The sequence below is a fragment of the Trachurus trachurus genome (genome assembly GCF_905171665.1).
Source record: "Trachurus trachurus genome assembly, chromosome: 24".
In the NCBI taxonomy this organism is placed as follows: Eukaryota; Metazoa; Chordata; class Actinopteri; order Carangiformes; family Carangidae; genus Trachurus; species Trachurus trachurus.
In genome coordinates, this window is record NC_139910.1 from 22876348 (window position 1) to 22897865 (window position 21518).

Sequence of the window (21518 nt, forward strand, 5' to 3'; positions counted from 1 at the left end):
ATTGGCAGCAGAGCGGGTGGTTTGTAGATCTGTGAAAGCTGCGCGAGGCGGTATTGGCTGTTTGCTCAGCGAGGGGCGGGACTAGACCGAGTTATGAGCCAATCAAATCGCTCGGTTTGTCAGCCGCCCTAAAATACAAGGAGCTAATTGGCTGTTCGGACAAACAGTGGTTTGAGTTGTTTCTGACTCTGGACTGAGCTTTAAAAAACAAAAAAAAGCTTTAAAAGAAACCTTCCTGGGAACTCTACCGAACAGTTTGTCGAGTTGGTTGAACAAACTCCGCCACTTCCCATCGACACAGTATTTTGTTTATATTTTTTCTTCGCTTGGTGAAAGAAACGCCTAATAACACCTAATGGCAGGTAACAGTTTCCATGGCAACATGCTTACAGGCAACTTGAGTTTCCTACAGTGGACTTGTCATGATGTTGCAGGATGGATCGAGTCATTAGGATTCCCACAGTACAAAGTAGGTTAACATTCACCATTTCACCTCGCTGAAAGCAGATAACACGTAGGATCAGTCAGTGGTGTGACATCACAATGTTCATCTCACAGGCATGTTTCAGCGACAACCTCATCACTGGGAGAAAGCTCATCTATGTGAACTGTATCTACCTGCCCAGACTTGGAATCACTGATTTTAAAGACATGCAGGTAATAACAGATAAGAAGAAACATCACACATCAGAGCTGTACTCTGACAGTGTTGATGGGAGCTTCAACACAGTACTGACACTGTTAAAGTGATTCTGCTTTAAATAACTCTCACCATCTGGTGCTGGAACTTTTTTTTTGATGAACGTGTCTTAATTTATTCAGATTTTGGTAACTAATTATCATAATTCACCAAGTAAAAACACCAAGTGTTTGAGGGTTTCCGTCCACAGAACAGAATAAGATCTTGACTGAAACAAATAATGAGACTCACCTACAGCAGAATTAAGAAATAAACACCAGTAGGCCTACAACCACTGTCCAGTCTGTGCCAACTCATCTCACTATACACTTCTGTTTAAAGGTGTGACATCCACTTAAAGCAGTGTTGGATGCTCTTTATAGCTAAAGCAACTGCTGGTTTTACATTTCTCCCTCAGGTCAGAACTACATTAACTAAAAGCACCTTTATGCTTTCAGCTCTGCTTTCTGTAGAAACTTCAAAAAGAACAAAAAAACAAAAACGACTTTGTCTCTCATGGTGAGTGTAAACTGATAATGAAGGCTCCTGAGATTTGTCGAGTCAAGATCATTTCTGTTGGTTAAGCCTGCAAATCTTTTGATATGTTTTTTGGAATATGACTCTGCAACCTTTTCTATCCATGGTGCCAAACTACTAGTTGAGATCTCCTTGAAGAGACTGCCAACTCTCAGTGGGACTACCTCATTAAATAAAGGTTAGATACTGTGAACATATACTTTATCAAAGGTTTCCACTCTGCTGTGCACCCTGCAGGTCATCTCTGCTCATGTGCGTGAGCTGCTGGGAATCACAGAGACCCCCTGGAGCGGCAGCATCGCCGACCCTCGTCGGGACAGCAAGGGCCTGTTCCTGGAGAGGAAGAGCAGGACAGGTGAACGGGCGGACAGCCTCGGCTACCAGGAGTTTCTAGATGACACATGTCAGTGAGAGAAAGAGAGGCCAACAGTAAAGGAGCACAGTAAAACCCAAGAAATGTCAGTGTGATTTCATATCACTAACTGTCCGTTCATGATGACTCAGATCAGATGAGACACTCAGTAGGTCGCATGCAGGCCTTGACATTAACACTTCACTACCCACATGGTGACTTCAGTTCCTCTTCTGGGTTTTTTAGTGCAGGTTGCCACAGCGTGAGAATCACTCCTGAAATGAATGGCTAATCTATCGACCTCACAACAAGAAAGAAACAACAAAGCCTTCATCATGCATGTATCAGTGCACACGGCACACACACACATACACACAACAGACTTGTTGTTCTGGATCTGTGGTGCTGTGAACGCTTAAAGTATTTAGGCCATTCTTATTGATCTCTGGTGGATATGTTGTAACTGGATGGAGCTATTGATCTGGAGTAGAAATCCTCAGGGTAATTCTCCGGATGACAAGGAACACCTATTTCCAAAGTGCTGCAAGGCTACAGGAGCAGTACAGGTCACTGTTCCTGGGAATTAAAAAAAAAAAACACTGAGTATGCGAGTCCAAGATGACTGCACCACTGCTCTGTAATGGACTCGTGCACATATAGACTACTTTGCCAACTTGCACAAAAGGCCATAGGATCATTGCATCAGATAGTGATGGGTCGGGTGCCAAACAGACCCACAGGGAGTCAGGGCTTTCAGTTTCAGCCAACTCAACACTTTCCTGCCAATAATCTATGTAATACATGCAAGAATATTCACTTATAGGCTGCTATATTTGGCTTCACTCATACCAGATGTACAGTATAGCCTACAGCAAAATCTTGATCTGAAGGATATAAATTATAGACTCTCGTTTGGGCCAATATTGGCTCATTTCCTATCTCCTGTCTAAATCAGATGAACATTTCTGATCTTTTTAGGCTAATGGCTTTTAATTTTTAGAGAATGGTATATCTCCTGCATTTTCGTGCAGTGGAGTTCAATCTACATGAATAAATGATGATGCCTGCCTGTGAGATAGGCTGGGAGGCATTGCATCTGTCTATGCACACAAATGGTCTCTGTGCAGCTCGGAGCGCACAGATTACCATTCCGAGCACAGCACCTCTGGTCAGAAACGGAGCCGGGTCGGTGGTTGACAGTCGTCCGGGGGCAAGAAGTGGGGGGGGGGATATATTATGGCAGCAACCTTTCAGTCAATCTGGATTAACTCGCACTGAGCCTTGCGTCGCCGGCACAAAAAAAAAAAAAAAACCGTGAAAGCGATAGGAACATCTGGCTGGATTCAGCGCAGCACCAGTCACTCTCACAGCGCTGTAGATATTAAAGCAGCCCGTCGCTACAAAGGCGTTTTCTCTGGTGGAGGTGCACACAGGCGGATGCGCAGCGGAGGCGATCCCGCACAGCTGCAGCCCCAGAGCCGCACCGGGACCCTTCAGGCTGCGTTTTCCCACTGTGGGTTTTTTTTTTTTTTCTCCTTCTCCCTTTGGTTACCAGAGGAGGAAATCTCAGATAGGCTACATTTCTCCGATTGGAGCGGATCGTGGAGGAATCGTCCTTTATCTGCTGCTCATGGATTTCTTGAAGGGCATCGCTGGTTTCGCAGGCCGTCACATGTTATAGGAGCCAAGACGCGTGTTTCGGGACACCTGAATTATCTCGGTCCCATTTTTTTTTTAAAGCCAAGCCGCTCTCAGTAGGATGCTCTCAGCCCCCCCTGGGAGGAAATAAGCTCAGAGCCACCCTCCTTTGACTTGGGCTGGATGTTTCATTTGCGAGGTAAGTTCAATATTTTTTTTTTATTGGTGGCGATTGGTGCGGATCGCAGCTCCTGAACTCTTTTGGGGAACTGTGTTTCAAGAGGCGCAATATTGACTTGAAGTAGTCTAGTTCTCCCAGGACGCATCTGAAAGCAAAGGGCTCAGATCTCTCTCCCCCCTCCTCCTCCTCCTCCTCCTCCTGTGTGACAGGGGTTGTGGCTGTAGCCCACCAGCCCAGGACCTGTATACCGCAAGGTCAACAAAAACCTCTTCATTTGCCAAGGAACGCCGTCAGATCGCAATTTTATTTTTAGTATCCACTTGGCTGCTTCTTCTCCTACAGGTGAAAGTGAGAATCGTGTCTAATGTGCCCATTATTCAGCCCGCTCTCACGGAGCTATACGTGCAGGAAGGATGAAGATTGATTTTCAGATGTGAGATGTGTCTGTGATGTGTTTTATTGTGTATTTTTTTTTCTTTTCTGATACAGCACAGTGATAGGCTGTCTGATGGCATCACCCTGGCTCATATGCAAATGACACCCCAGTCATTAAGCCGTGATAGAGTCTAAATTAGCCAGGTGATGGTGTTATAAGTGTGTGGGCAGAGGAACATGTTGCCAGATGACTGATGGGGGACTGGCGAATGTGACTTATGGTCTTGTCTTGTGTGGAGTGTTAGTTATCACATATCCTATTATTCATGAGAGCCCGAGGCACCATTGTAACTGCTAGACCAGTGAAATCAGCCTCACGCCTCATTTTGCTGCTTCTCTGTGCTCTTAGTGCTCTGTTAATGCACTCAGTTATGTAGCTTATGTGCTGCTATACCTTTCACTGATAGCAGGAGAGTGATATGTGGCTGTTCTGCAGACCAGCTCCTCATACAATGACCCACATTTATTTTTACCCACCACAAAATAAGATGAGGTGTTTTTGTTAAGATCTCAAAACGTAATTATTTAAGGCTTGCAAACCTGCATGCACATACACCTGGTCCAGATGTTGTGTGTGTCTCAGTGTGTGTGTGTGTGTGTGTGTGTGTGTGTGTGTGTGCACCTAGTGTAAGAGAGCTGCTTTTTGATGACACAACACAAAGAGGGAAGAGAAGATTATACATTATTTAGCTATTTTCTTGCTGTGCAAGGTAGAAAACAGGAGAGTCTTTGAAAGAGAGAAAATGAGCCAATATGTACTCTGATCATGAATTTCATTTCGACTGTCCCTGCTTCCCCTCATCCAGACAGTAACGTGAAAAGGGCTCTTGTAAGAGAAGCATATCACAAAGAAAGGCAGAGATTTTACTTCTTTTCTTCTTCTTTTTTTTTTTTACACTTCCTACCTGAAATTGAACTTGGCATTTGGCAGATTTGACGAGCCACAGACCTGCGGCCCCATGCTGTGGAAAATATTTGTTTGAAGAGGCCGTATTGATATTCAGAGGTGATGCTCAAGGTTTCAGCATTCATCTCTCCAGAAGAAAATCCCAGGTCATAAGCCCCCTCACATCACGGCTCGTCACCACGGTTCAAGAATTAAGATCCATAGTCAGTGATCAGCATTTGAATGTCTCTCCTGCTTCAGGAGGGGGAACAGCAGCCTCTCAAAATAATGAGTGCTTTCTGGTTTTATAGTTTGTTTTGTTGGACTCTAGTGTGCTCCAGTCAGGAGATAGTCACCATCATGGCTCTGAATTTCTTCTGATACTGTGTGAAGGAAAACACTTGGAATTACAAGGGGGAGTTGTAAATGCTGATGAACAGCACTTCTATTGATGCAGTGGTGTCTGCTTAGTATGCCATCCCCCTGGCTGGCACACACACACACACACACACACACACACACTAGCTTGTCTGAAAAATAATTTCAACTACATCAGAGCTATCCATCAAGTCACTCAGGTTTTTATTGCGTGCTGCACTGGAAGGAGAGGAATGATTCAGTCGCTCCAAACACTGGATCCACACACTGAGTCTGTGGCCTCTGACCACAACCTCGGCCGTTTAAGGCCTTTCCCTCTGAGGACTCTTTGTTCTAAATATTATTAGGCGATCTGAAATGAGCCCCTGATAACATCTCACCAAAAAAAAAAAAAAGCTGACGTTTTCTGTGTTGCCATGGCATCAAGGCTGTCACCCAAGAGCTATCGCATTCTAACATTGGCAGACTCTGTAGGAAAAGGGTGTCACAGCACATGCCCGCATTCACAAACACAGATGTGTTAGTTAGACGGTCCGGAACAGCATCAATATTTGGTCAGGATGTTTGGACCCGAGCTACACGAGCATTTACCTGGTGAAATAGAATTTCTACCACCTCGGTGAAAATATGATCCACTTCACTAGATGCTGCAGCTCCATTCGGGCTCATAAAGCAGGACCTGCTTCACTGTTTTGTCGATAGTGTTTCAGTGTTGCAGTGTCAGTTTACCGCCTTGACACGCCAACAGCTTATTTTTGGCTGTACCACGCGTCTTGCTGCCCCCCCCCCCCCCCCCCCCCCCCCCCCCCCCCCCGGAGTAACCCAGGTGAGACACTGCCGAGATGCTGCCATGTGCCATCATGTCGACCTGCATGGAGGCGAAAGCGTTCAGACTTCATCTCATTAACTTCCTCGCGCGGGGCCGCTCTCCCTCAGTCCCTGCCCAGACGTGGATTGAAGAGGCTTTCTCACACGAGCTCCAGCATAAGTCAGACCATCTGAAAACATATTCCCCATGACCTCACCGGGCCGATTGGCATGCAGTGTGCTGCATAAAGCTTTTCTTGGCGAACGCTGCCCCGGGGAGACCATAGATATCCTCTCCTACAGTATAATGCTGCTGCTGTGCATGAATGTCTGTCTCCATAGCTGGAGGTTGTTGTGTAGTGAGCTACCTCTATTATGCACAAATCCACCCACTGGTGTGTGTGCGTTTGTGTGTGTGTGTGGGTGTGTGCTGTCAGTCTGTTCTGTTCTCCGAGGGCGAAGAGACCTGCTCAGAGGTAGTAAACGAACATTTGATTGACTAACAGGGAGATTACAGTTAATGTATCAGTAGATTATCTGTTTTCTTGTTTATTTGTGGCCCTCCCAAGTCGTCTCACCATAATGAACAACCCAACCTGGAGGATAATGATTTTCTGGGGGCGTGACATTTAAAGATGAAGTACGTGATTGATGAATGCATTGATTGATTATCTACTTATTTGTTCATGTACCTGATGAGTGCAACCTGTTATGCAAATCTCTGTGGAACACCCATAATTAAATGCAAATTAGGGAGTCGGCGAGAGATATTTCCTGCCCCGTCTCGGCAGCCAGGGACTGTCCTTTTGTCCTCGCAGAACAAATTTTGTAGGGATTACCATTGCAACCATTCTCTTCACGTTTGACTGAGTTTTCAGCAGTGAAAAAAGCCCCATCTCCACGGAGTGAATCAATATCACGTCTTCAGCACCATTCGAGTCTGGAAGTAGCAGGTCCTCTTCGCCTCATTGCACATCCAGAGGCCGTGCCACTCAGAGTGAGAGCAGAAGGTGGCTGGCACACCAACACCAACCCGCTTGCTTGCACCTCAGTTTTAGCAGATTATTCTCAGATATGCGCACACTGCACACATATAGATATATAAATACATAAATATATGAACATTTTCACACAGAAGCTTGAAACCCACCACGCAGCTCCACAGTAACGCTTGACACTGATGTCATCTGCCATCCTTAAGGAAAGCCATGGCAACATTTAATAACGATGCCACAGTTCATTTTTCACCCGCTCACATCTCTTCGCCGCGGCAACTCGGATTACATCCCACCAAAGGCGCTTCTTCTGTGACTTGGTAGAGTTTTACCTTGTAAAAATGGGCTGAAAAAGACATTGATTCATTGCTGCATGATCAGCAGTATTCATGAAAATGTCACACCCAGCATGCTCCCTGCAATAATATCTGTCCTCCCATTGCCCCCATTTCTTCCATATTTTCAGACGACCTCCTTCTTGTGGTCTTGTTAAGCTGCGATACATTTTTCCCACTTACCCACCAGGCTCCCATCACTCCCCCCCTCTCTATGTTGGAAACATGCCCCCCACATGGCAGGGTGTCACTCCCATCCAGTCTGATATTTTTTTATACTCCATGTTATTTTCCTCATACTGCGAGTGTCAAGGTTATTACACCGCGAGTTGTGTGTCACGGCTCCGGTGCAACAGCAGCTTTCGAAGCATGAAGGTACTCAGCTGGCAGGCTTTGTGCTGAGGCAAGATTTTTATGCACATTCTCCAAGACCCAAAGTCGACAATGGAGGCATTACCAGGAAACCACAGAAAGCTATATTCATAAATCAGCCATTCTCTTCAGTATTTAAAGGTTAGCCTTTGAATTTTTACTACAGTTGCGGGATCGGGTCTCTTGCTCTCCGTGTTTGATTGGATTGGTATTCCTTTCTGTATGCTGTAATGAGACACCCAGAGGGTCGAATATTGCGTGTTCAAACCAAAATGACTCTAAATTTCAGCGCTAAATATAATCACAGCTAATGTCACTCTCGCTCTGGGACATTGTGCGGTGCACCTGCATAGCTGTGATCTGATCTTCACTTTCTTAGTTTTATGACATGTTATATCCCTGACAAGGTCTCGGGATTCATCAAATGGATCCCTCCTTATCCCCCCATCTCGGTTGTGTCATAAGTAAGAGTAGAAGCAGAGAGAACGGAGAGAAAATCAATAGCAAGGCATAGCACATCCTCACCGAGGCACTGGGCCCAATCATCCCTTCCTATTGGCGATATGATCCTGGGAGATATCAGTCTATGAGGCCCTGGACCGCCAGTCTAGACTTTCATCCTTCTGTACACAAATATAAAAGGACTGACATTATCATATCAAAACCGTATGGGCAGGGGAGCAGGGGCTAAAAAGGAAAGCTGCAACAAAAATCATACAAGATTGCTGGGGAGATTTTCGTTCCCAAGTCAGCAGGTGACTAATTAGTTTCATGTCTAATTGCACAGCATTCTTTGTTTGTTCGGGCAGTGAGACACCTAGTCACTTTCTGCTCTGAATTTGGACTTGGCTGTGTGCTGGCAGTGTAAGTAATGTTTCAAATCTAGTGGAAAAGCTTCAACTCTACAGAGTGGAATCCCCTGGTTCCCTCTTTTTTTTTCAGAGCACGTGTACAGCTAGAGGAATTAGAGACGATAAAGATGATACAATCGCAGATGTCATGCTTTGTCTTCTTTAACTGTTTCCCCCCATCTCTCTTTGCTTTGATCTGTTCTAGGTGTACTAAGCTGACTGAAAAGCCAAATGGAGTCTCTCCTGGTTTATCTGATAGTTCTCGGTGTGGCTGTGAAGGCCCACAAAGTTCAAATCTGCCCCAAACGCTGTGTCTGTCAAATGCTTAACCCCAACCTAGCGACTTTGTGCGACAAAAAGGGGCTGCTGTTTGTCCCCCCCTACATCGACAGGCACACGGTGGAGATGCGACTCGGGGATAACTTTGTAACCGGCATCAAACGCAAAGACTTCGCCAACATGACCAAACTGGTGGACCTGACCCTCTCTCGGAACACCATCGGCTCCATCGCGCCTCACGCTTTCAAAGACCTGGAGAACCTACGAGCCCTTCACCTGGACAGCAACCGTCTGAGTCGCATCACCAACGACACCTTCAGCGGCATGTCCAAGCTGCACCACCTCATCCTCAACAACAACCAGCTCACCCACATCCACATCGGAGCCTTCAACGACCTCACGGCGCTGGAAGAGCTGGACCTATCCTACAACAACTTGGAGAGCGCCCCTTGGGTGGCCATTCAGAGGATGTCCAGTCTTCACACCCTCAACTTGGACCATAACATGCTCAGCTACATTCCCGAGGGAACCTTCTCCGGGCTGCAGAAGCTGAAAAGGCTCGACGTGACCTCCAACAAGCTCCAGAAGCTTCCCCCTGACCCTATTTTCCAAAGAGCCGGAGTCCTGGCCACCTCCGGGATAATGGGACCCACGTCGTTCGCGCTGAGCTTCGGAGGGAACCCCCTGAGGTGTAATTGTGAGCTGCTGTGGCTGCGGAGGTTACGGAGGGAGGACGATCTGGAGACCTGCGCTTCACCCCAACACCTTGCCGGACGCTATTTCTGGACCGTATCAGAGGAGGAGTTCCTGTGTGAGCCTCCTCTCATCACTAGACACTCTCAGGTATAACCCTTCAATTGAACTGTGCACCGTTAAGACACTCACCACTGTTATGTTCCCAGAGGCAGACATTGGATTCCACCTCAGTTAATCCAAGGTGGCACTTTGTGCTTTCTTTGACTGTCACACTAAATATTAGCTTCACAAGCCAGCGGAGCCTTACAGGACTTGTGGGACTCATCTGGACCACACAGCTAACTGAATACTGTAAAATATCTAGATCACACTCGAAAATGTAATCGAACTGTGGCCTGTGGAGGGTTTTAGAGAACTTCTTTAGCAGGATTTTCAGTTATCGTCTTAATAAAGCTATTTGTAGGTTTATGATGGATCCACTGAGAGGCTCTTATTACACAGTGAAAGCTTACAGTGATTTAGCTCTTGATTCATGCATCCAAACAAAATTATCTGATCAAATTCTCTGCAAATAACTACAGCTATATCATCTCATTTACATTCAGCAAAGCCATTATGCATAATTGCAGATGGAATTATATTAGTCTTGGACTCATACATACTGCAATCTTCTGTCATATTGATAATCCTGCCTTCATAATCATGCTAACTCCAAAACAACTTTGTCAATAAGGGCAGTAATTATAATGTGTCAGCTATTCAGACTGTCTGGGTAAAGCACAAAGGATTACAGTTCAGATCAGTTCAGTTTAGTATGTAGGGTATTATCTAATCAGTGTGTGTGTGTGTGTGTGTGTGTGTGTGTGTGTGTGTGTGTTTAACATATGTTTAAATGTTATGCTGACTGCCTCCCTCTGCCTCAGGAGCTGCATGCTCTGGAGGGTCAGAGCGTCACTCTGCGTTGTAAGGCCAGGGGCGACCCCGACCCCATTATCCACTGGATCGCCCCAGACGGACGCCTTATGTCCAACTCCTCCAGGGCCACAGTCCACACAGACGGCACGCTGGACATCCTCATCAGCACCGTCAAGGACTCCGGTCTGTTTACACCCCTGGCTGGCTGTGCTTGTGTTGTTGACAGAACAAAATGAGTTGTTTGCTTGTGTACACAGAGGCCTATAGAAGTGAAGTATCTGTCTGCACCGGGTGATAAAGTTTAGAGTGTGCAAGAGTGCTGCCGGCTGACACACTGATTGAAGTCACAAGGAGAAGAAAAGTGACTTCTTCACCTTGATCACAAAGTGTCTTGCGGTGGTTCAATTCCAGTTTGTGGTTATTTTTGAAAGAAAAGAAAATCCACCTTGAATAAAACACATTTTAGGAAATATATTTTATGCTTTTTTATTGGACTGGGAGATGAGATGATTTCATTTTCAAGTAAGCAGTTAAAATGTGTAGCAGGATATAGCACCGCAGTTTCTTGTTTTTTTTAATATGAGTTAAACAACTGAGCTACAGCATGCTCATTAGCGTGTTGATTAGAGATTCATTATTTTCTGGTAGGCAGAGTTTGTTACTTTTGGACGAAGTCAGAGATAAGACAACATATTTAGACTTTTATATGATATATGTCTGTGTGAGTTGCAAATATAGTTGAAATTTGTGCTCACCCCAGGCTGTGTGATTAGGATTCAGGAACACGATGAGATTAAAGAGAGAAAGGTGAGAGACTGGAGGGAGATCATAGGAAGAAATGGAGTTTCTGGCGAGTTGTGAGTTCAGTGAGAGTTGAACTCACTCAGACAAACACACACAGAGACAGGAGTGTGTCCCTTGCTAGCTAGTATACAGCTAACACAACAGTTGGTCCATTGGTTGTTTGGAGCACGTAAACACAAACAGCTCAGCAAGAAAGTGGATAAAGTTTCCAAAATGTTGAACTATCCCTTTAAAGGGATAGCCAATTTAGCAAAATGTTGAACTATCCCTTTAAAGGGATAGTTCAACATTTTGCCAAATTGGCCAATTGCCATAATCTCTATAGCTTTAGGAGTAGGTTTGTTACCTTTAATTGTCGGTGAAAGCTATTTTTAGAACGGCGGAGCAGAGCCACTAGCTGCTCAGAGCTACACTACGGAGGCTCATGGGATTTCTTGGTTTCCCTCATCAAACTCATCAAATACAAAATCCAACAACTCCAAAACGCTCTGGTGGGCAAGTTGTGACCTGCACATTCACCACTGGCTATGATATAATAACTGAACATTACGAGACATAGTTGTTTTCGAGGCAAATGCAAAGACTGTTTGCCGAAAAACTGCCCCTGACGGGAACGCGCATCAACGGTTTTGCATGAATTTACCTCAAAAACAACTCTGTCTCGTAATGTTCCATTATTATCTCATGGCGTGGTGAATGTGCAGGTCACAACTTGTCCACCAGAGCGTTTTGGAGTTGTTGGATTGTGTATTTGTTGAGTTTGATGAGGGAAACCAAGAAATCCCATTAGCCTCCATAGCGTAGCTCTGAGCAGCTCACGGCTCTGCTCCGCCTTTCTAAAAATAGCTTGCACCGACAATTAAAGGTAACGAACCTACTCCTAAAGCTATAGAGATTATGGCAATTGGCCAATTTGCCCAAGTGTTGAACTATCCCTTTAAATATGGTTGAGATGTGTTTTTATTACTGTGTCTATGCTTGTGTATAATCACAGAAAAGAAATCAGTGGGAATACTAATCCAATTAGTTTGTGCTGCAGGCTCTTTCACCTGTGTGGCCTCCAACCCGGCTGGCGAGGCCCAGCAGACGGTGGAGCTGGTCATCGCTAAGCTGCCGCACATCACCAACAGCACGGTTTCAGAGCAGGAGCCCGACCCCGGATCATCAGATATCGCCACGGTGACCAAGACGGGGACAGAGACGGGAGTGGTGCCCCTGGGGAACACTAAGACGAGCCAGGATAAGAAAGTGGTAATCGCCGAGGCCACGTCCACCTCAGCCCTTGTCAAGTTTAACTTCCAGAGGAGTATTCCTGGAATCCGCATGTTCCAGATCCAGTATAATGGGACGTATGATGACTCCCTGGTGTACAGGTAAGCAGATATTGCTTGAAGTGGATTCCGTGCAAATATCACAGTTGAATCTAACTCAAGATTTCAAATTTGAATTCCCCTGACCCTTGTTTCACCTTCATAGTCTTCTCTGAATGCTTAAATCCCTCTGGATATTTAGTCATTAAGAACTGGACCTGGCTGTCGACATGATTACTTGTGGTGTCTATTAATCCTATGAGGAAAACAGACTAATGCACTGTATCTGACTTCTCATTCTTCTACTCATCAACCCCCACCTCCTTGCTGGAGTGTACCGTTTACCGCCGGATCGTGCTTAATCAACAAAATCAAACCAGAATGTCAGCAGTCGGCCGCAGACTGATAGGAAGATGAAAGAGTCTTCAAACCAGAGTTTTACAAAAGAATCCGAGACTTCACACACGCCTGTGATTTGAGAAACCGGGTGTATACAGCATTCTTTCATCTCTGCCCTCTTTCACTCCACATTCACTGCTAATCACTGAGATGTGATGGCACAGGCACCTTTTTTTTCCAAATGAACTTCGAAGTCAACAACAGATACGATGTTCGGCAGCGGCTATACCCAACCCATGAAGGAGCTGCGCCTGTAATCCTGACGTGAACAAACAGAGGCATCCTGCATCCCCAGCCACTGAAAGCAACCTTTTATCGGCATTGACGCTTTGAGAATAAATCAAATATCACAAAAGATTATGCCTAGACACATCTTAAATAGCCCCCTGAGAGATAAATCATTGTCATGTCATTTTATCCCTACGAAACAATAAGCTGGATAATCTGATTTGCTTCTGTCTCCTTTCATTTAACCCTCTCTCATCTATGTCAGATCTCACAAAGCTTTTTGTTGTTCTAACCCTGTATAGAATGATACCTCCAACCAGCAAGAACATCCTGGTAAACAACCTGGCGGCCGGCACTAACTACGACCTGTGTGTGCTGGCCATCTACGACGACCAGGTGACCTCGCTGACGGCCACCAGGGTGATCGGCTGCATCCACTTCACCACCGAGCCGCAGTACCTCCGATGCCATTTCATGCAGTCCCAGTTTCTTGGCGGCACCATTGTGGTTATCATCGGAGGGATTATTGTGGCCTCGGTCCTCGCCTTTATTATCTTCCTCATTGTGCGCTACAGGGTGTGTAACCAAGGAGATGCAGATAAGGTCAGTGTGACATGATTTTCCTTTGTTTTGTTTCTTTCTCCTGTTCATTATCTTTGTTGATATTGAAACGGAGGCTTTCTTTCATCCCTCTCTCTCTCTCCTCATGCCACGTTAGGGTCTGGAGATGGGGGATATTCGCTCGCTGAGCAGTGACGGACAGCTCCACGGCTGTGGGATTCCCAAGTCCCTCTCCAAACAGGGTCTACGTCCGGAAAAGACTGACAAGGACTGCCTCCGAGTTTCCCTGCCGCCCCCGGAGCCAGCCAAGCAGCGACCGCCCGTTGTCGTAGCCGGCACCAAACCCTGCGTCCCCGACTGCACTGTCTCTACCTCCGCCGCCAGCCACAGCTGGCACCCGGCCTCCCCGGGCGCTCCGAGGCCCAAGCGCTCCAGCGCTCCACCAAAACCCTCGGAGTCTGGCAGAGCCGAAGCTCAGGCGGACGTCGAGCTGGATAACATGAACCGCAATAACTCGTCAGAGGTCAAAATGGCCACCGCCGTCACCCTGGCTGTCCCCGGCCAGGCCACCAAATGGACTGCCGTCCCCAGGGGTCCGCGGCCCCCCCAGACCCCCCGACACTACATGACTGTGCCTGCAGGGGGAGCCAGGGTGAACCGCAGGCACTCCCTTAACGTAGACTCGTACACAGAGCGCTGCTACGTGACCTACCCCAAAACCGGGGCCAGCCTGCGCTCCAAACGCAGCCTGTCCATGAGCGGAGAGCTGCCGCAGCTCGACGGCTCCACAAACATTCACCGGGCCAGGGACAAGCTCTCCAGGTCCGAGTGGCTTCTGGAGAGCACTTTATGATTTTGGAATTTTACGACGCGCACTCTCCTGTTTTGTTGGATGGGAGTTGTGGCCTGTTGTGGAGCAGACACGGATCCGATGCCTTGTTGTGAACTTCTCCACCGAGGGACCCCGCCAGCTTCTCTCATATATCTGGGGGCAAGGCAGGCGCACAGGGTTGTGGGAAACGTTTCACATTTGTTTTCTACCTTATAACCTATCAAAGTCTTCTTTATAACGACATTTGATGAAAGGCACAACAACAATGTATAAAACGACTTCATGTACAAAAATGTTTAGTTGTGTGAGATACTGTACATCTCAACACAACCCTAAGTGTTCATGTGGTATTGGATGCAGTAACCTGGACATACTGTATTATAACAAAAGAGAGGAACATGCAGGGGGATGGGTTATTATACTCACAATCTCATTGCCTGTTACTTAAAGTGATACAATCTCTGTAGACTTTGAACATGATCTTGTCTACAGCTCTACAGACAGATGGTGACATGTCTTAATTACCTTGGAGGAGGTTTGGAGAGATTACGAATGTGCTTTACATCCCAGAGGGGGTTGGAAGAGAATGTAGTAGACAGACAGCGCTCCATCTTTTCAGCACCTCACACTCCCAGACACAGCACAATGCAGCATATTTGTGGCACTAGTCGACTCAGCCTATACTGCCCTCTGGTTTGAATCGATACATTTTTATCACATAATTGCATAAAGACTCGACTCTGATAGGATTCCTGTCATGACTGATTTGAGCGACAATTGAATCAACACCAACAGCGTGACAGGTGCGGGAAGTAATCTGATATTACGTGAGGATGAGATCCAGAGGAAGCGTTCATTTCCATATTTTTTACTTACCGACGTTATCATGTCACGCTGGTGACAGCCATTGTAAATTAACTTGTCGATGTAAGAGAAACGATAATCACACGTATGGGTGGGTGCCAGCTCTTGATTTTGCTGTTGTTTCTGTTTGATGTTTACCAGTACAAATAAACCAGTGATAAAAGGGACACACTCCAGATTTATCTTATTTTCAGTCTGCCTCATGAATTCCCCCGACTTCTCCCACCGTCTGAAGCATCAGTGGAGGCACTCACTGCCCCGGGAAGTCATTTTTACAACAAAGCCACTGCTGCATCCCTCAGTTCAACATGCTCCACCAGTCAAAGTGCTGATGAATTTTGGGTTTGCAGCAACATAACTTCCCCTTTCCCCCGCGAGCGGTGGACCTCTTACAGATCCCTGCCCCGAGTCCCTGCTGTTTGGAAGCAGATGATGAAAAGAGGCCACGCTAGTCACCGGGGACGCTTCTCCTTTTGCCTGACAGCGGCGTGCCTGTGCAGCCACTGCAGAGACCTGCCGCAGGAGAAGTTGAACACAATCCCCACAGTGGGAACCCATGCACAACCGATTCTACAGTTACAGTAATTCCTCCCTGACAGCAGAACTGACATGATATGCATTATCGTCTGGAAAAAGAGCTCCAATTCAGTCTTTGACTCTGTGTTTTGGTGGTCAGATGCTGCCAGATTGATTTTTATATACATGCACTGGTATGCGTCTAACAGCACCAAACCCTGGGGGATACAGAATATTGGGTAGAAATACAACATTATGCAGGGAGAACCTGTTAAGATGAGCTGCACATACAGTATGCAAGACATAAATTAATTGCTGTCATCCAAACAAGCTGGATTCAAGCGCTTTTATTCATTATTTCCTGCTCATTATGGGTGATTAAAATGCTGAGGAGCTGGGCCTGAACCTTGGTTTAGTCTTCGACAAGAGCCAGAGGTGTATGTTAATAATAGATGCTTTTCTGGAGAGAGAGAGAGAGAGACAGAGAGAGAGAGAGAGACAGAGGAGGAGAGGAGGCGAAGCAGAGAGGAGTAGATGGAAGGTTTTGTGAAACAAATACGCTGAGGAGGGTGGGAGGCAGAGAGGCAGGGGTGAGGATGAAGGGAAAAAAGAGGGAGCGAGAGGTGGAGAGAAGAAAGCGAGACAGCTCTGAGACGAGAGAGAGGGAGACGAGAGGGAGAGGGAGAGGGCACGGGGAGCCGAGAGAGTGAGAGAGAATGTCGAGTGAAACAGAACGAGGAGTGCAGGAGACACAGAAAAGAGCATCCTTTGTAAGGCAGCCAGGCCGCCTCCGGCTCCTCTGTATTCACTGCACCTTCACAAAGGGGTCGGGGAGGGGGTGGTGGGGGGAGGAAGTGGGAGAGCAGGAGGGGGGGTGGGCAGCGGTGGGGTGAGTATGGGTGAGACTTCTGCTGGAGGTCCGGCACCGAGCAGAGTGGAGTGTGCCCTCCGGCCACATCAGAACCACACGCTCCCCTTCACAACACGGAGCGAGCCTGACCCGCTTTCCAGACCCACATAATGTGTTTCCTGCTCGAGTCCCCCCCCCCCCCCCCCCCCCACCCACACCACCTCCCTCTTCTCCAGTTTACTGCCTTGTATCGTGCTGACTCACTCCTCCAAACTGCAACAATCTCACCCACCCCCCACCACCGCCAACAACCCAGCAAACCACTGACCCTCTTAAGCAGTGGACCTCGGTGGCAGAGCCAGACAGTTTTTATAAAGGTGGTTTGACTGAGGCCATTGCTCACACACGGGTGGCAGTGGCACAGACAGTGATATCTTATATTCTATCATTTTTTTCTCCTGTGGCAAGTCACAATATAGATCTATAGTGCTTCACCAACACATTTGCCTGGCAGGTGCACCAATAGACCAACAACAAAAAAGCTTTTCAAAGTTATTATTTCTTTGCAACTCTCTTTGCAATGTAGGACTAATTGAGAAACTCATGCAGCTGAACCCTGGGAAGATGTTTGTGTGAATGTGTGGAAGAATTTTAATTATCTCCAAAAACACTAGACAGACTGACCCAACACCACTAAGCCACATCGACACTGAAAGCCCCGTCGTTGGGGAGCAGCAAATGGCCACATTACAACCACAGGACTGCTTCATGCTGGTTCCAACTGAATATTTTCTTTTAAATGACTCAGACGCAGTGAAACTGGTTGTAGCATGCCACTCACATACTGGGAAGGTAACAGCCTAAGTTAACTTTGCAAACATTACCATATCTGGATCATCTGTCCATATTTAGACAAGAGACATTTCAAACATAGTGAATAAACACGACTCTGCTTGTTAAAAACGTAGCCTACCTGCCACCTCTTCTCTCTGACAGTCTTCACAACTTCTTCCACCTCTTTCATTGTGTTGGTGTTTGACATTCAAGTTGATCACATTACTGCCATCAACTGTTTGGGTGGAGAACTACATGTTTCATGGTGTGAGGATGAATTGTGTCCATCTGGGAACAATTGCATACAGATATGGTTCCACAAAAACCACCATGACTGGCCACTATGGGCTTCTCCTGGACCTGTCAGTCTCTCTGAATCCGACCCACCTCCTCCACTCCAGACCAAACGACCCCCTCCTCAGTCTGATCTGAACTGAGATGCTGCTCAGATGCCACCAGGGTCAGAGTGATCATCAGAGGCATTTTGATGAACCTTTCCTCCACTCTCATCCATTGTGGCGTTAATGTTTGGGCTGATTAAATTCATTTTCTGCTGTCACCACTAACAGGCTTTTCATTCCGTTAGTGTGACTTTCAGTCGGTTCTGACAGGACAAGTCCTTTTACGGAGCACTTAAACCAACATGGCCTCCTGATACCACAATTGCCTGCTTTTAATGACAATCATGACGATGGGAAACTCAAATTGGCACACTGATATGTCCAATTTGTGGTAAATTTTCTTATTTCGAGAGATCGTTGGGCCTATTTCAACAAACTGAGGAGCCACTTAGCATCATAGACGAGTAATGGAAACGTTTTATCGTACAAGACTGAGGTCCTTCAACAAGTGTGTTAGCACCTTTTGCTCTTCACGCTGGAGCTTGGTGTTTCATTATCTCCACTCAGCAGGCGGTCTTAGTCAGACTCACACATGAGACATGAGACATTGTTTCCCTGGCAAGTATTATCCCAGTGAGAACACGTAGAGAGAGAGCCTGGGGCAACCAAAACAACACCGATATCTGTCTCGGAGGGGGGGGGGAGTACACAAAGGGGGTGGGGTAAAATATGCACAGGCAATTCCAAAGTGTATGCATTATTGAGAAGAGTAAATGGGTCCAGGATGAACATCATGGCTCATTAATAGTGAATGTGATCACTGTTTCTGGGAAAACAGCACAGGCAAAAGGGGGAGATAATTGAAATGGTCAAATCTAAACTAAAGACTTCCCTGTTTACGCAGCACCAACTGTTACTGTCTAGTCACAGCCATGACTGAGGCAGATAACCAGTGCTGCCAAGTGTTGTGTTGTCAAGTTAATTGGTCACACTGAAAAGTACTTCACTCTCCTTTCGAGCAGTGTCACTCTGTTGGAGGGGTTTTTAGTTTGGCGAGGAGGTTGGACACAGTCATTTTTATGCGTGACCCCGGCCTTTGGGTCAACTTCGCCTCAATTAACAACAGGATTTTTTGACAAAAGCTGCAGACAGAAAATTGAGGGTGCGTTTTTGGATCTCCCATTAGTCAGTGGAGGAGTCGGTTGAGCGAAGGTCACACACGGCGGGGGTGTTGCTGACTGAGTGACTTCCACTGTTTGACACGCAGACTCGGTGACACAGCGTCATCCCACATGCACACACGGCTCCAGATTCGGTTTGACGTGAACCCAGATTATCTCGCTGCCCCCCTGAGGGGTTCCCACGCTGAACGAACAGATGCTCCCTCCTCTTCCTCGCCCTCCTCTCTCTCTCGGTTACATATGCTCCGGGGTGATGGACGACAAAGAGGCTGGTTGCAGTTTACACCAGACACACCAGGCACCATTAGGAACCATTTTCTGCCCATTTGCCTGATAGCTGCTATCACTTATAGAAGTGATTTGCTTTCTGTCTGCGCGCCGAGCGTCACCAGTGATGGATCTCTCATTGATTAGAGATCACTAAGAGAGCAGTGGAGCAGCCAAGCAGATGTGCCAGTCAGCTCCCAACTATGTATCAGCTGCTGGTGAAGGGGGGGGGGACAGTTTAAGCCTCTTTAAGGATCCCATTCACAGTGACTTACTAAAAGTGCTTATGCTAATCTTGTTATCGCTTCAGGCTTCTGCTGGGCCTAATGGAGGATAGGAAGCTGTTGGGAGGTCGTGGGCCACATTATTTTGCTCAGCAATCGCAGAGACACAAAGTGGCCCCAAAGTAGCAGGCTACACGTTACCACACGCATGCCTGCACTTCACTCGGCCATTGCAGAGTGTCTCCATCTGCATTGTTTCACAGCTTCCCTAACCAGATCACACCAGGATTATGTGTTTATGAGTGCTAATCTTGTTTATTGCTCACAGTGATCTCATCTAAGTGTGCTTGTTAAGTTGAGATATCAAACCGGGGTGTCACATTTAACATGAATTTCACGCTAATTGGGATTATCAAGTATACATGCAAACACACATGGGGATATGGACGGAGAATAACACTGCAGTGGCCCCGCAGCTGTTGTTTGATCAGTTGTCATCCACTGCAGCTGATGGGACGGAGCTACTGCGGGTGAAATTGAGAATGTCAGGTAGCTCTTCATAAACAAGGCTTTAAAGGTCTTTTGATCTAACTGGCTGTACATCGTTTGGTGGTGTAGGGCCAATCACATCTCTGCACAGGCGTACAGTCGCTGATTTGAAATGTAGATGCACGCGGATCGGGTCTTTTGAAAAGAATTCACCTTTAGTGACTGGTTGGAGCGAAGCGGGGACGTGACCAGGATCCTGAAATGAGGCATTAATCAAATAAAGGTCAATTTGTGATTGACATCTGGTGGCTGATTAGAGAGAGACTGAAGCACAGGGGAGAGAGAGAGAGGAGGAGTGAGAGGAGGAGGAGGCTGCTGCAGCTACACCACATCTGGACCAGCTGGATACAGCAAAGAGAGAAGGGATGGTGCATCAGTGCATCTGCTGTAAAAAAACAAAAAACATAAAGCTGATGGAACTGAAAATGATCAGAACCTGGCAACTGGGGCTGTGGACACAAACCTGGCAACACAGAGAAAACAGACTCACAACACTGCAATGAGACAATCTTATGAAGATTCAAGAGCCAAACTCTTTACAAAATAAAACCCCACACATCCTCTGAGTTCAAAGCAGTCTCATTATCTTATAGAGGCTGCAGTGCAACTAATTATATTTTCATTATTGATTAATCAATTAATGTGTGGAGGAAGTTCTCAGATCCTTTAACTAAAAAAAACCCCTCTGTATTCAAAATTTTATAAAAGTAATTAGTAAAAGCTCTTAGTTACCTTCCACCAGTCAAAACAGTATCATCAACAAAGTCCCATCTACAAGCAGCAGTTCAAATCCCAAAGATGTTGAATTTATAATGATATAAAACACAGAAAAACATCAAATCCTCCCAAGTGAGAATGAGAAACTATTTTCTTCTTCTTCTTTTTTATAACTTAAACAACTTAAAACAACTGAATACCAACATAGACGGCCTCACAGAGAGACGGTTCTGGGTTTGAAGCTTTGCGTGTTCCCTTGTGCTGTTTCCTTTAGGTTCTCCTGACAATCCAAAGACACGCGGGTTACGTTAATTGCCCGTGGGTGTGAGCATGATTTGTTGTTTATCTCTATCTGTCGGCCCTGTGATAGACAGCTGACCTGCCCAAGAGTAGCCCGCCCTCGCCCAGTGTCAGCTGGGACCATCTCCAACCCTGCAACCCTGCACGGATAAGCAGTATATCTAATGGCTGAATTAATAGTTTGCATGTGTATTTAGTACTCATCCTATTCTGACGTACACTGAATAATTATAGATCCAGTGTAGACCAAGTTGCTTTGAAAGCAGCATATTTAATTATAGCCATGCCAATCAAGCAAACCAAAGTTTGACAGACACCAGGAGAGGATGAGAGGGGAGACAGAGACTGACACCGAGGCAAAGGAAGGAGAGACAGGCAATCTATATATAGGTGGAGAGGAGACAG

The 21518-nt window shown here is 46.5% G+C and overlaps 1 protein-coding gene across 3 annotated transcripts; it reads left to right on the forward strand.

Moving 5' to 3' along the window:
• Positions 1–117: 117 nt before the first annotated feature.
• On the forward strand, positions 118–15474 carry lrfn5b (leucine rich repeat and fibronectin type III domain containing 5b; the record flags this gene model as incomplete). Of its 3 annotated transcripts, none has more annotated exons than XM_084000303.1 (8): positions 118–469; positions 559–657; positions 1454–3405; positions 8652–9568; positions 10345–10519; positions 12180–12513; positions 13380–13680; positions 13796–15474. In XM_084000303.1, exons 4-8 carry the CDS (start codon positions 8678–8680, stop codon positions 14489–14491), a joined length of 2397 nt encoding a protein of 798 aa, XP_083856429.1. In that variant the 5' UTR covers positions 118–469; positions 559–657; positions 1454–3405; positions 8652–8677. The 3 variants fall into 3 exon arrangements, with proteins under 3 accessions (XP_083856429.1, XP_083856430.1, XP_083856431.1); XM_084000304.1 differs by having other exon boundaries at positions 1454–1619; XM_084000305.1 differs by lacking the exons at positions 13380–13680; positions 13796–15474 and having other exon boundaries at positions 12180–12517.
• Between the last annotated feature and the right edge of the window lie 6044 nt (positions 15475–21518).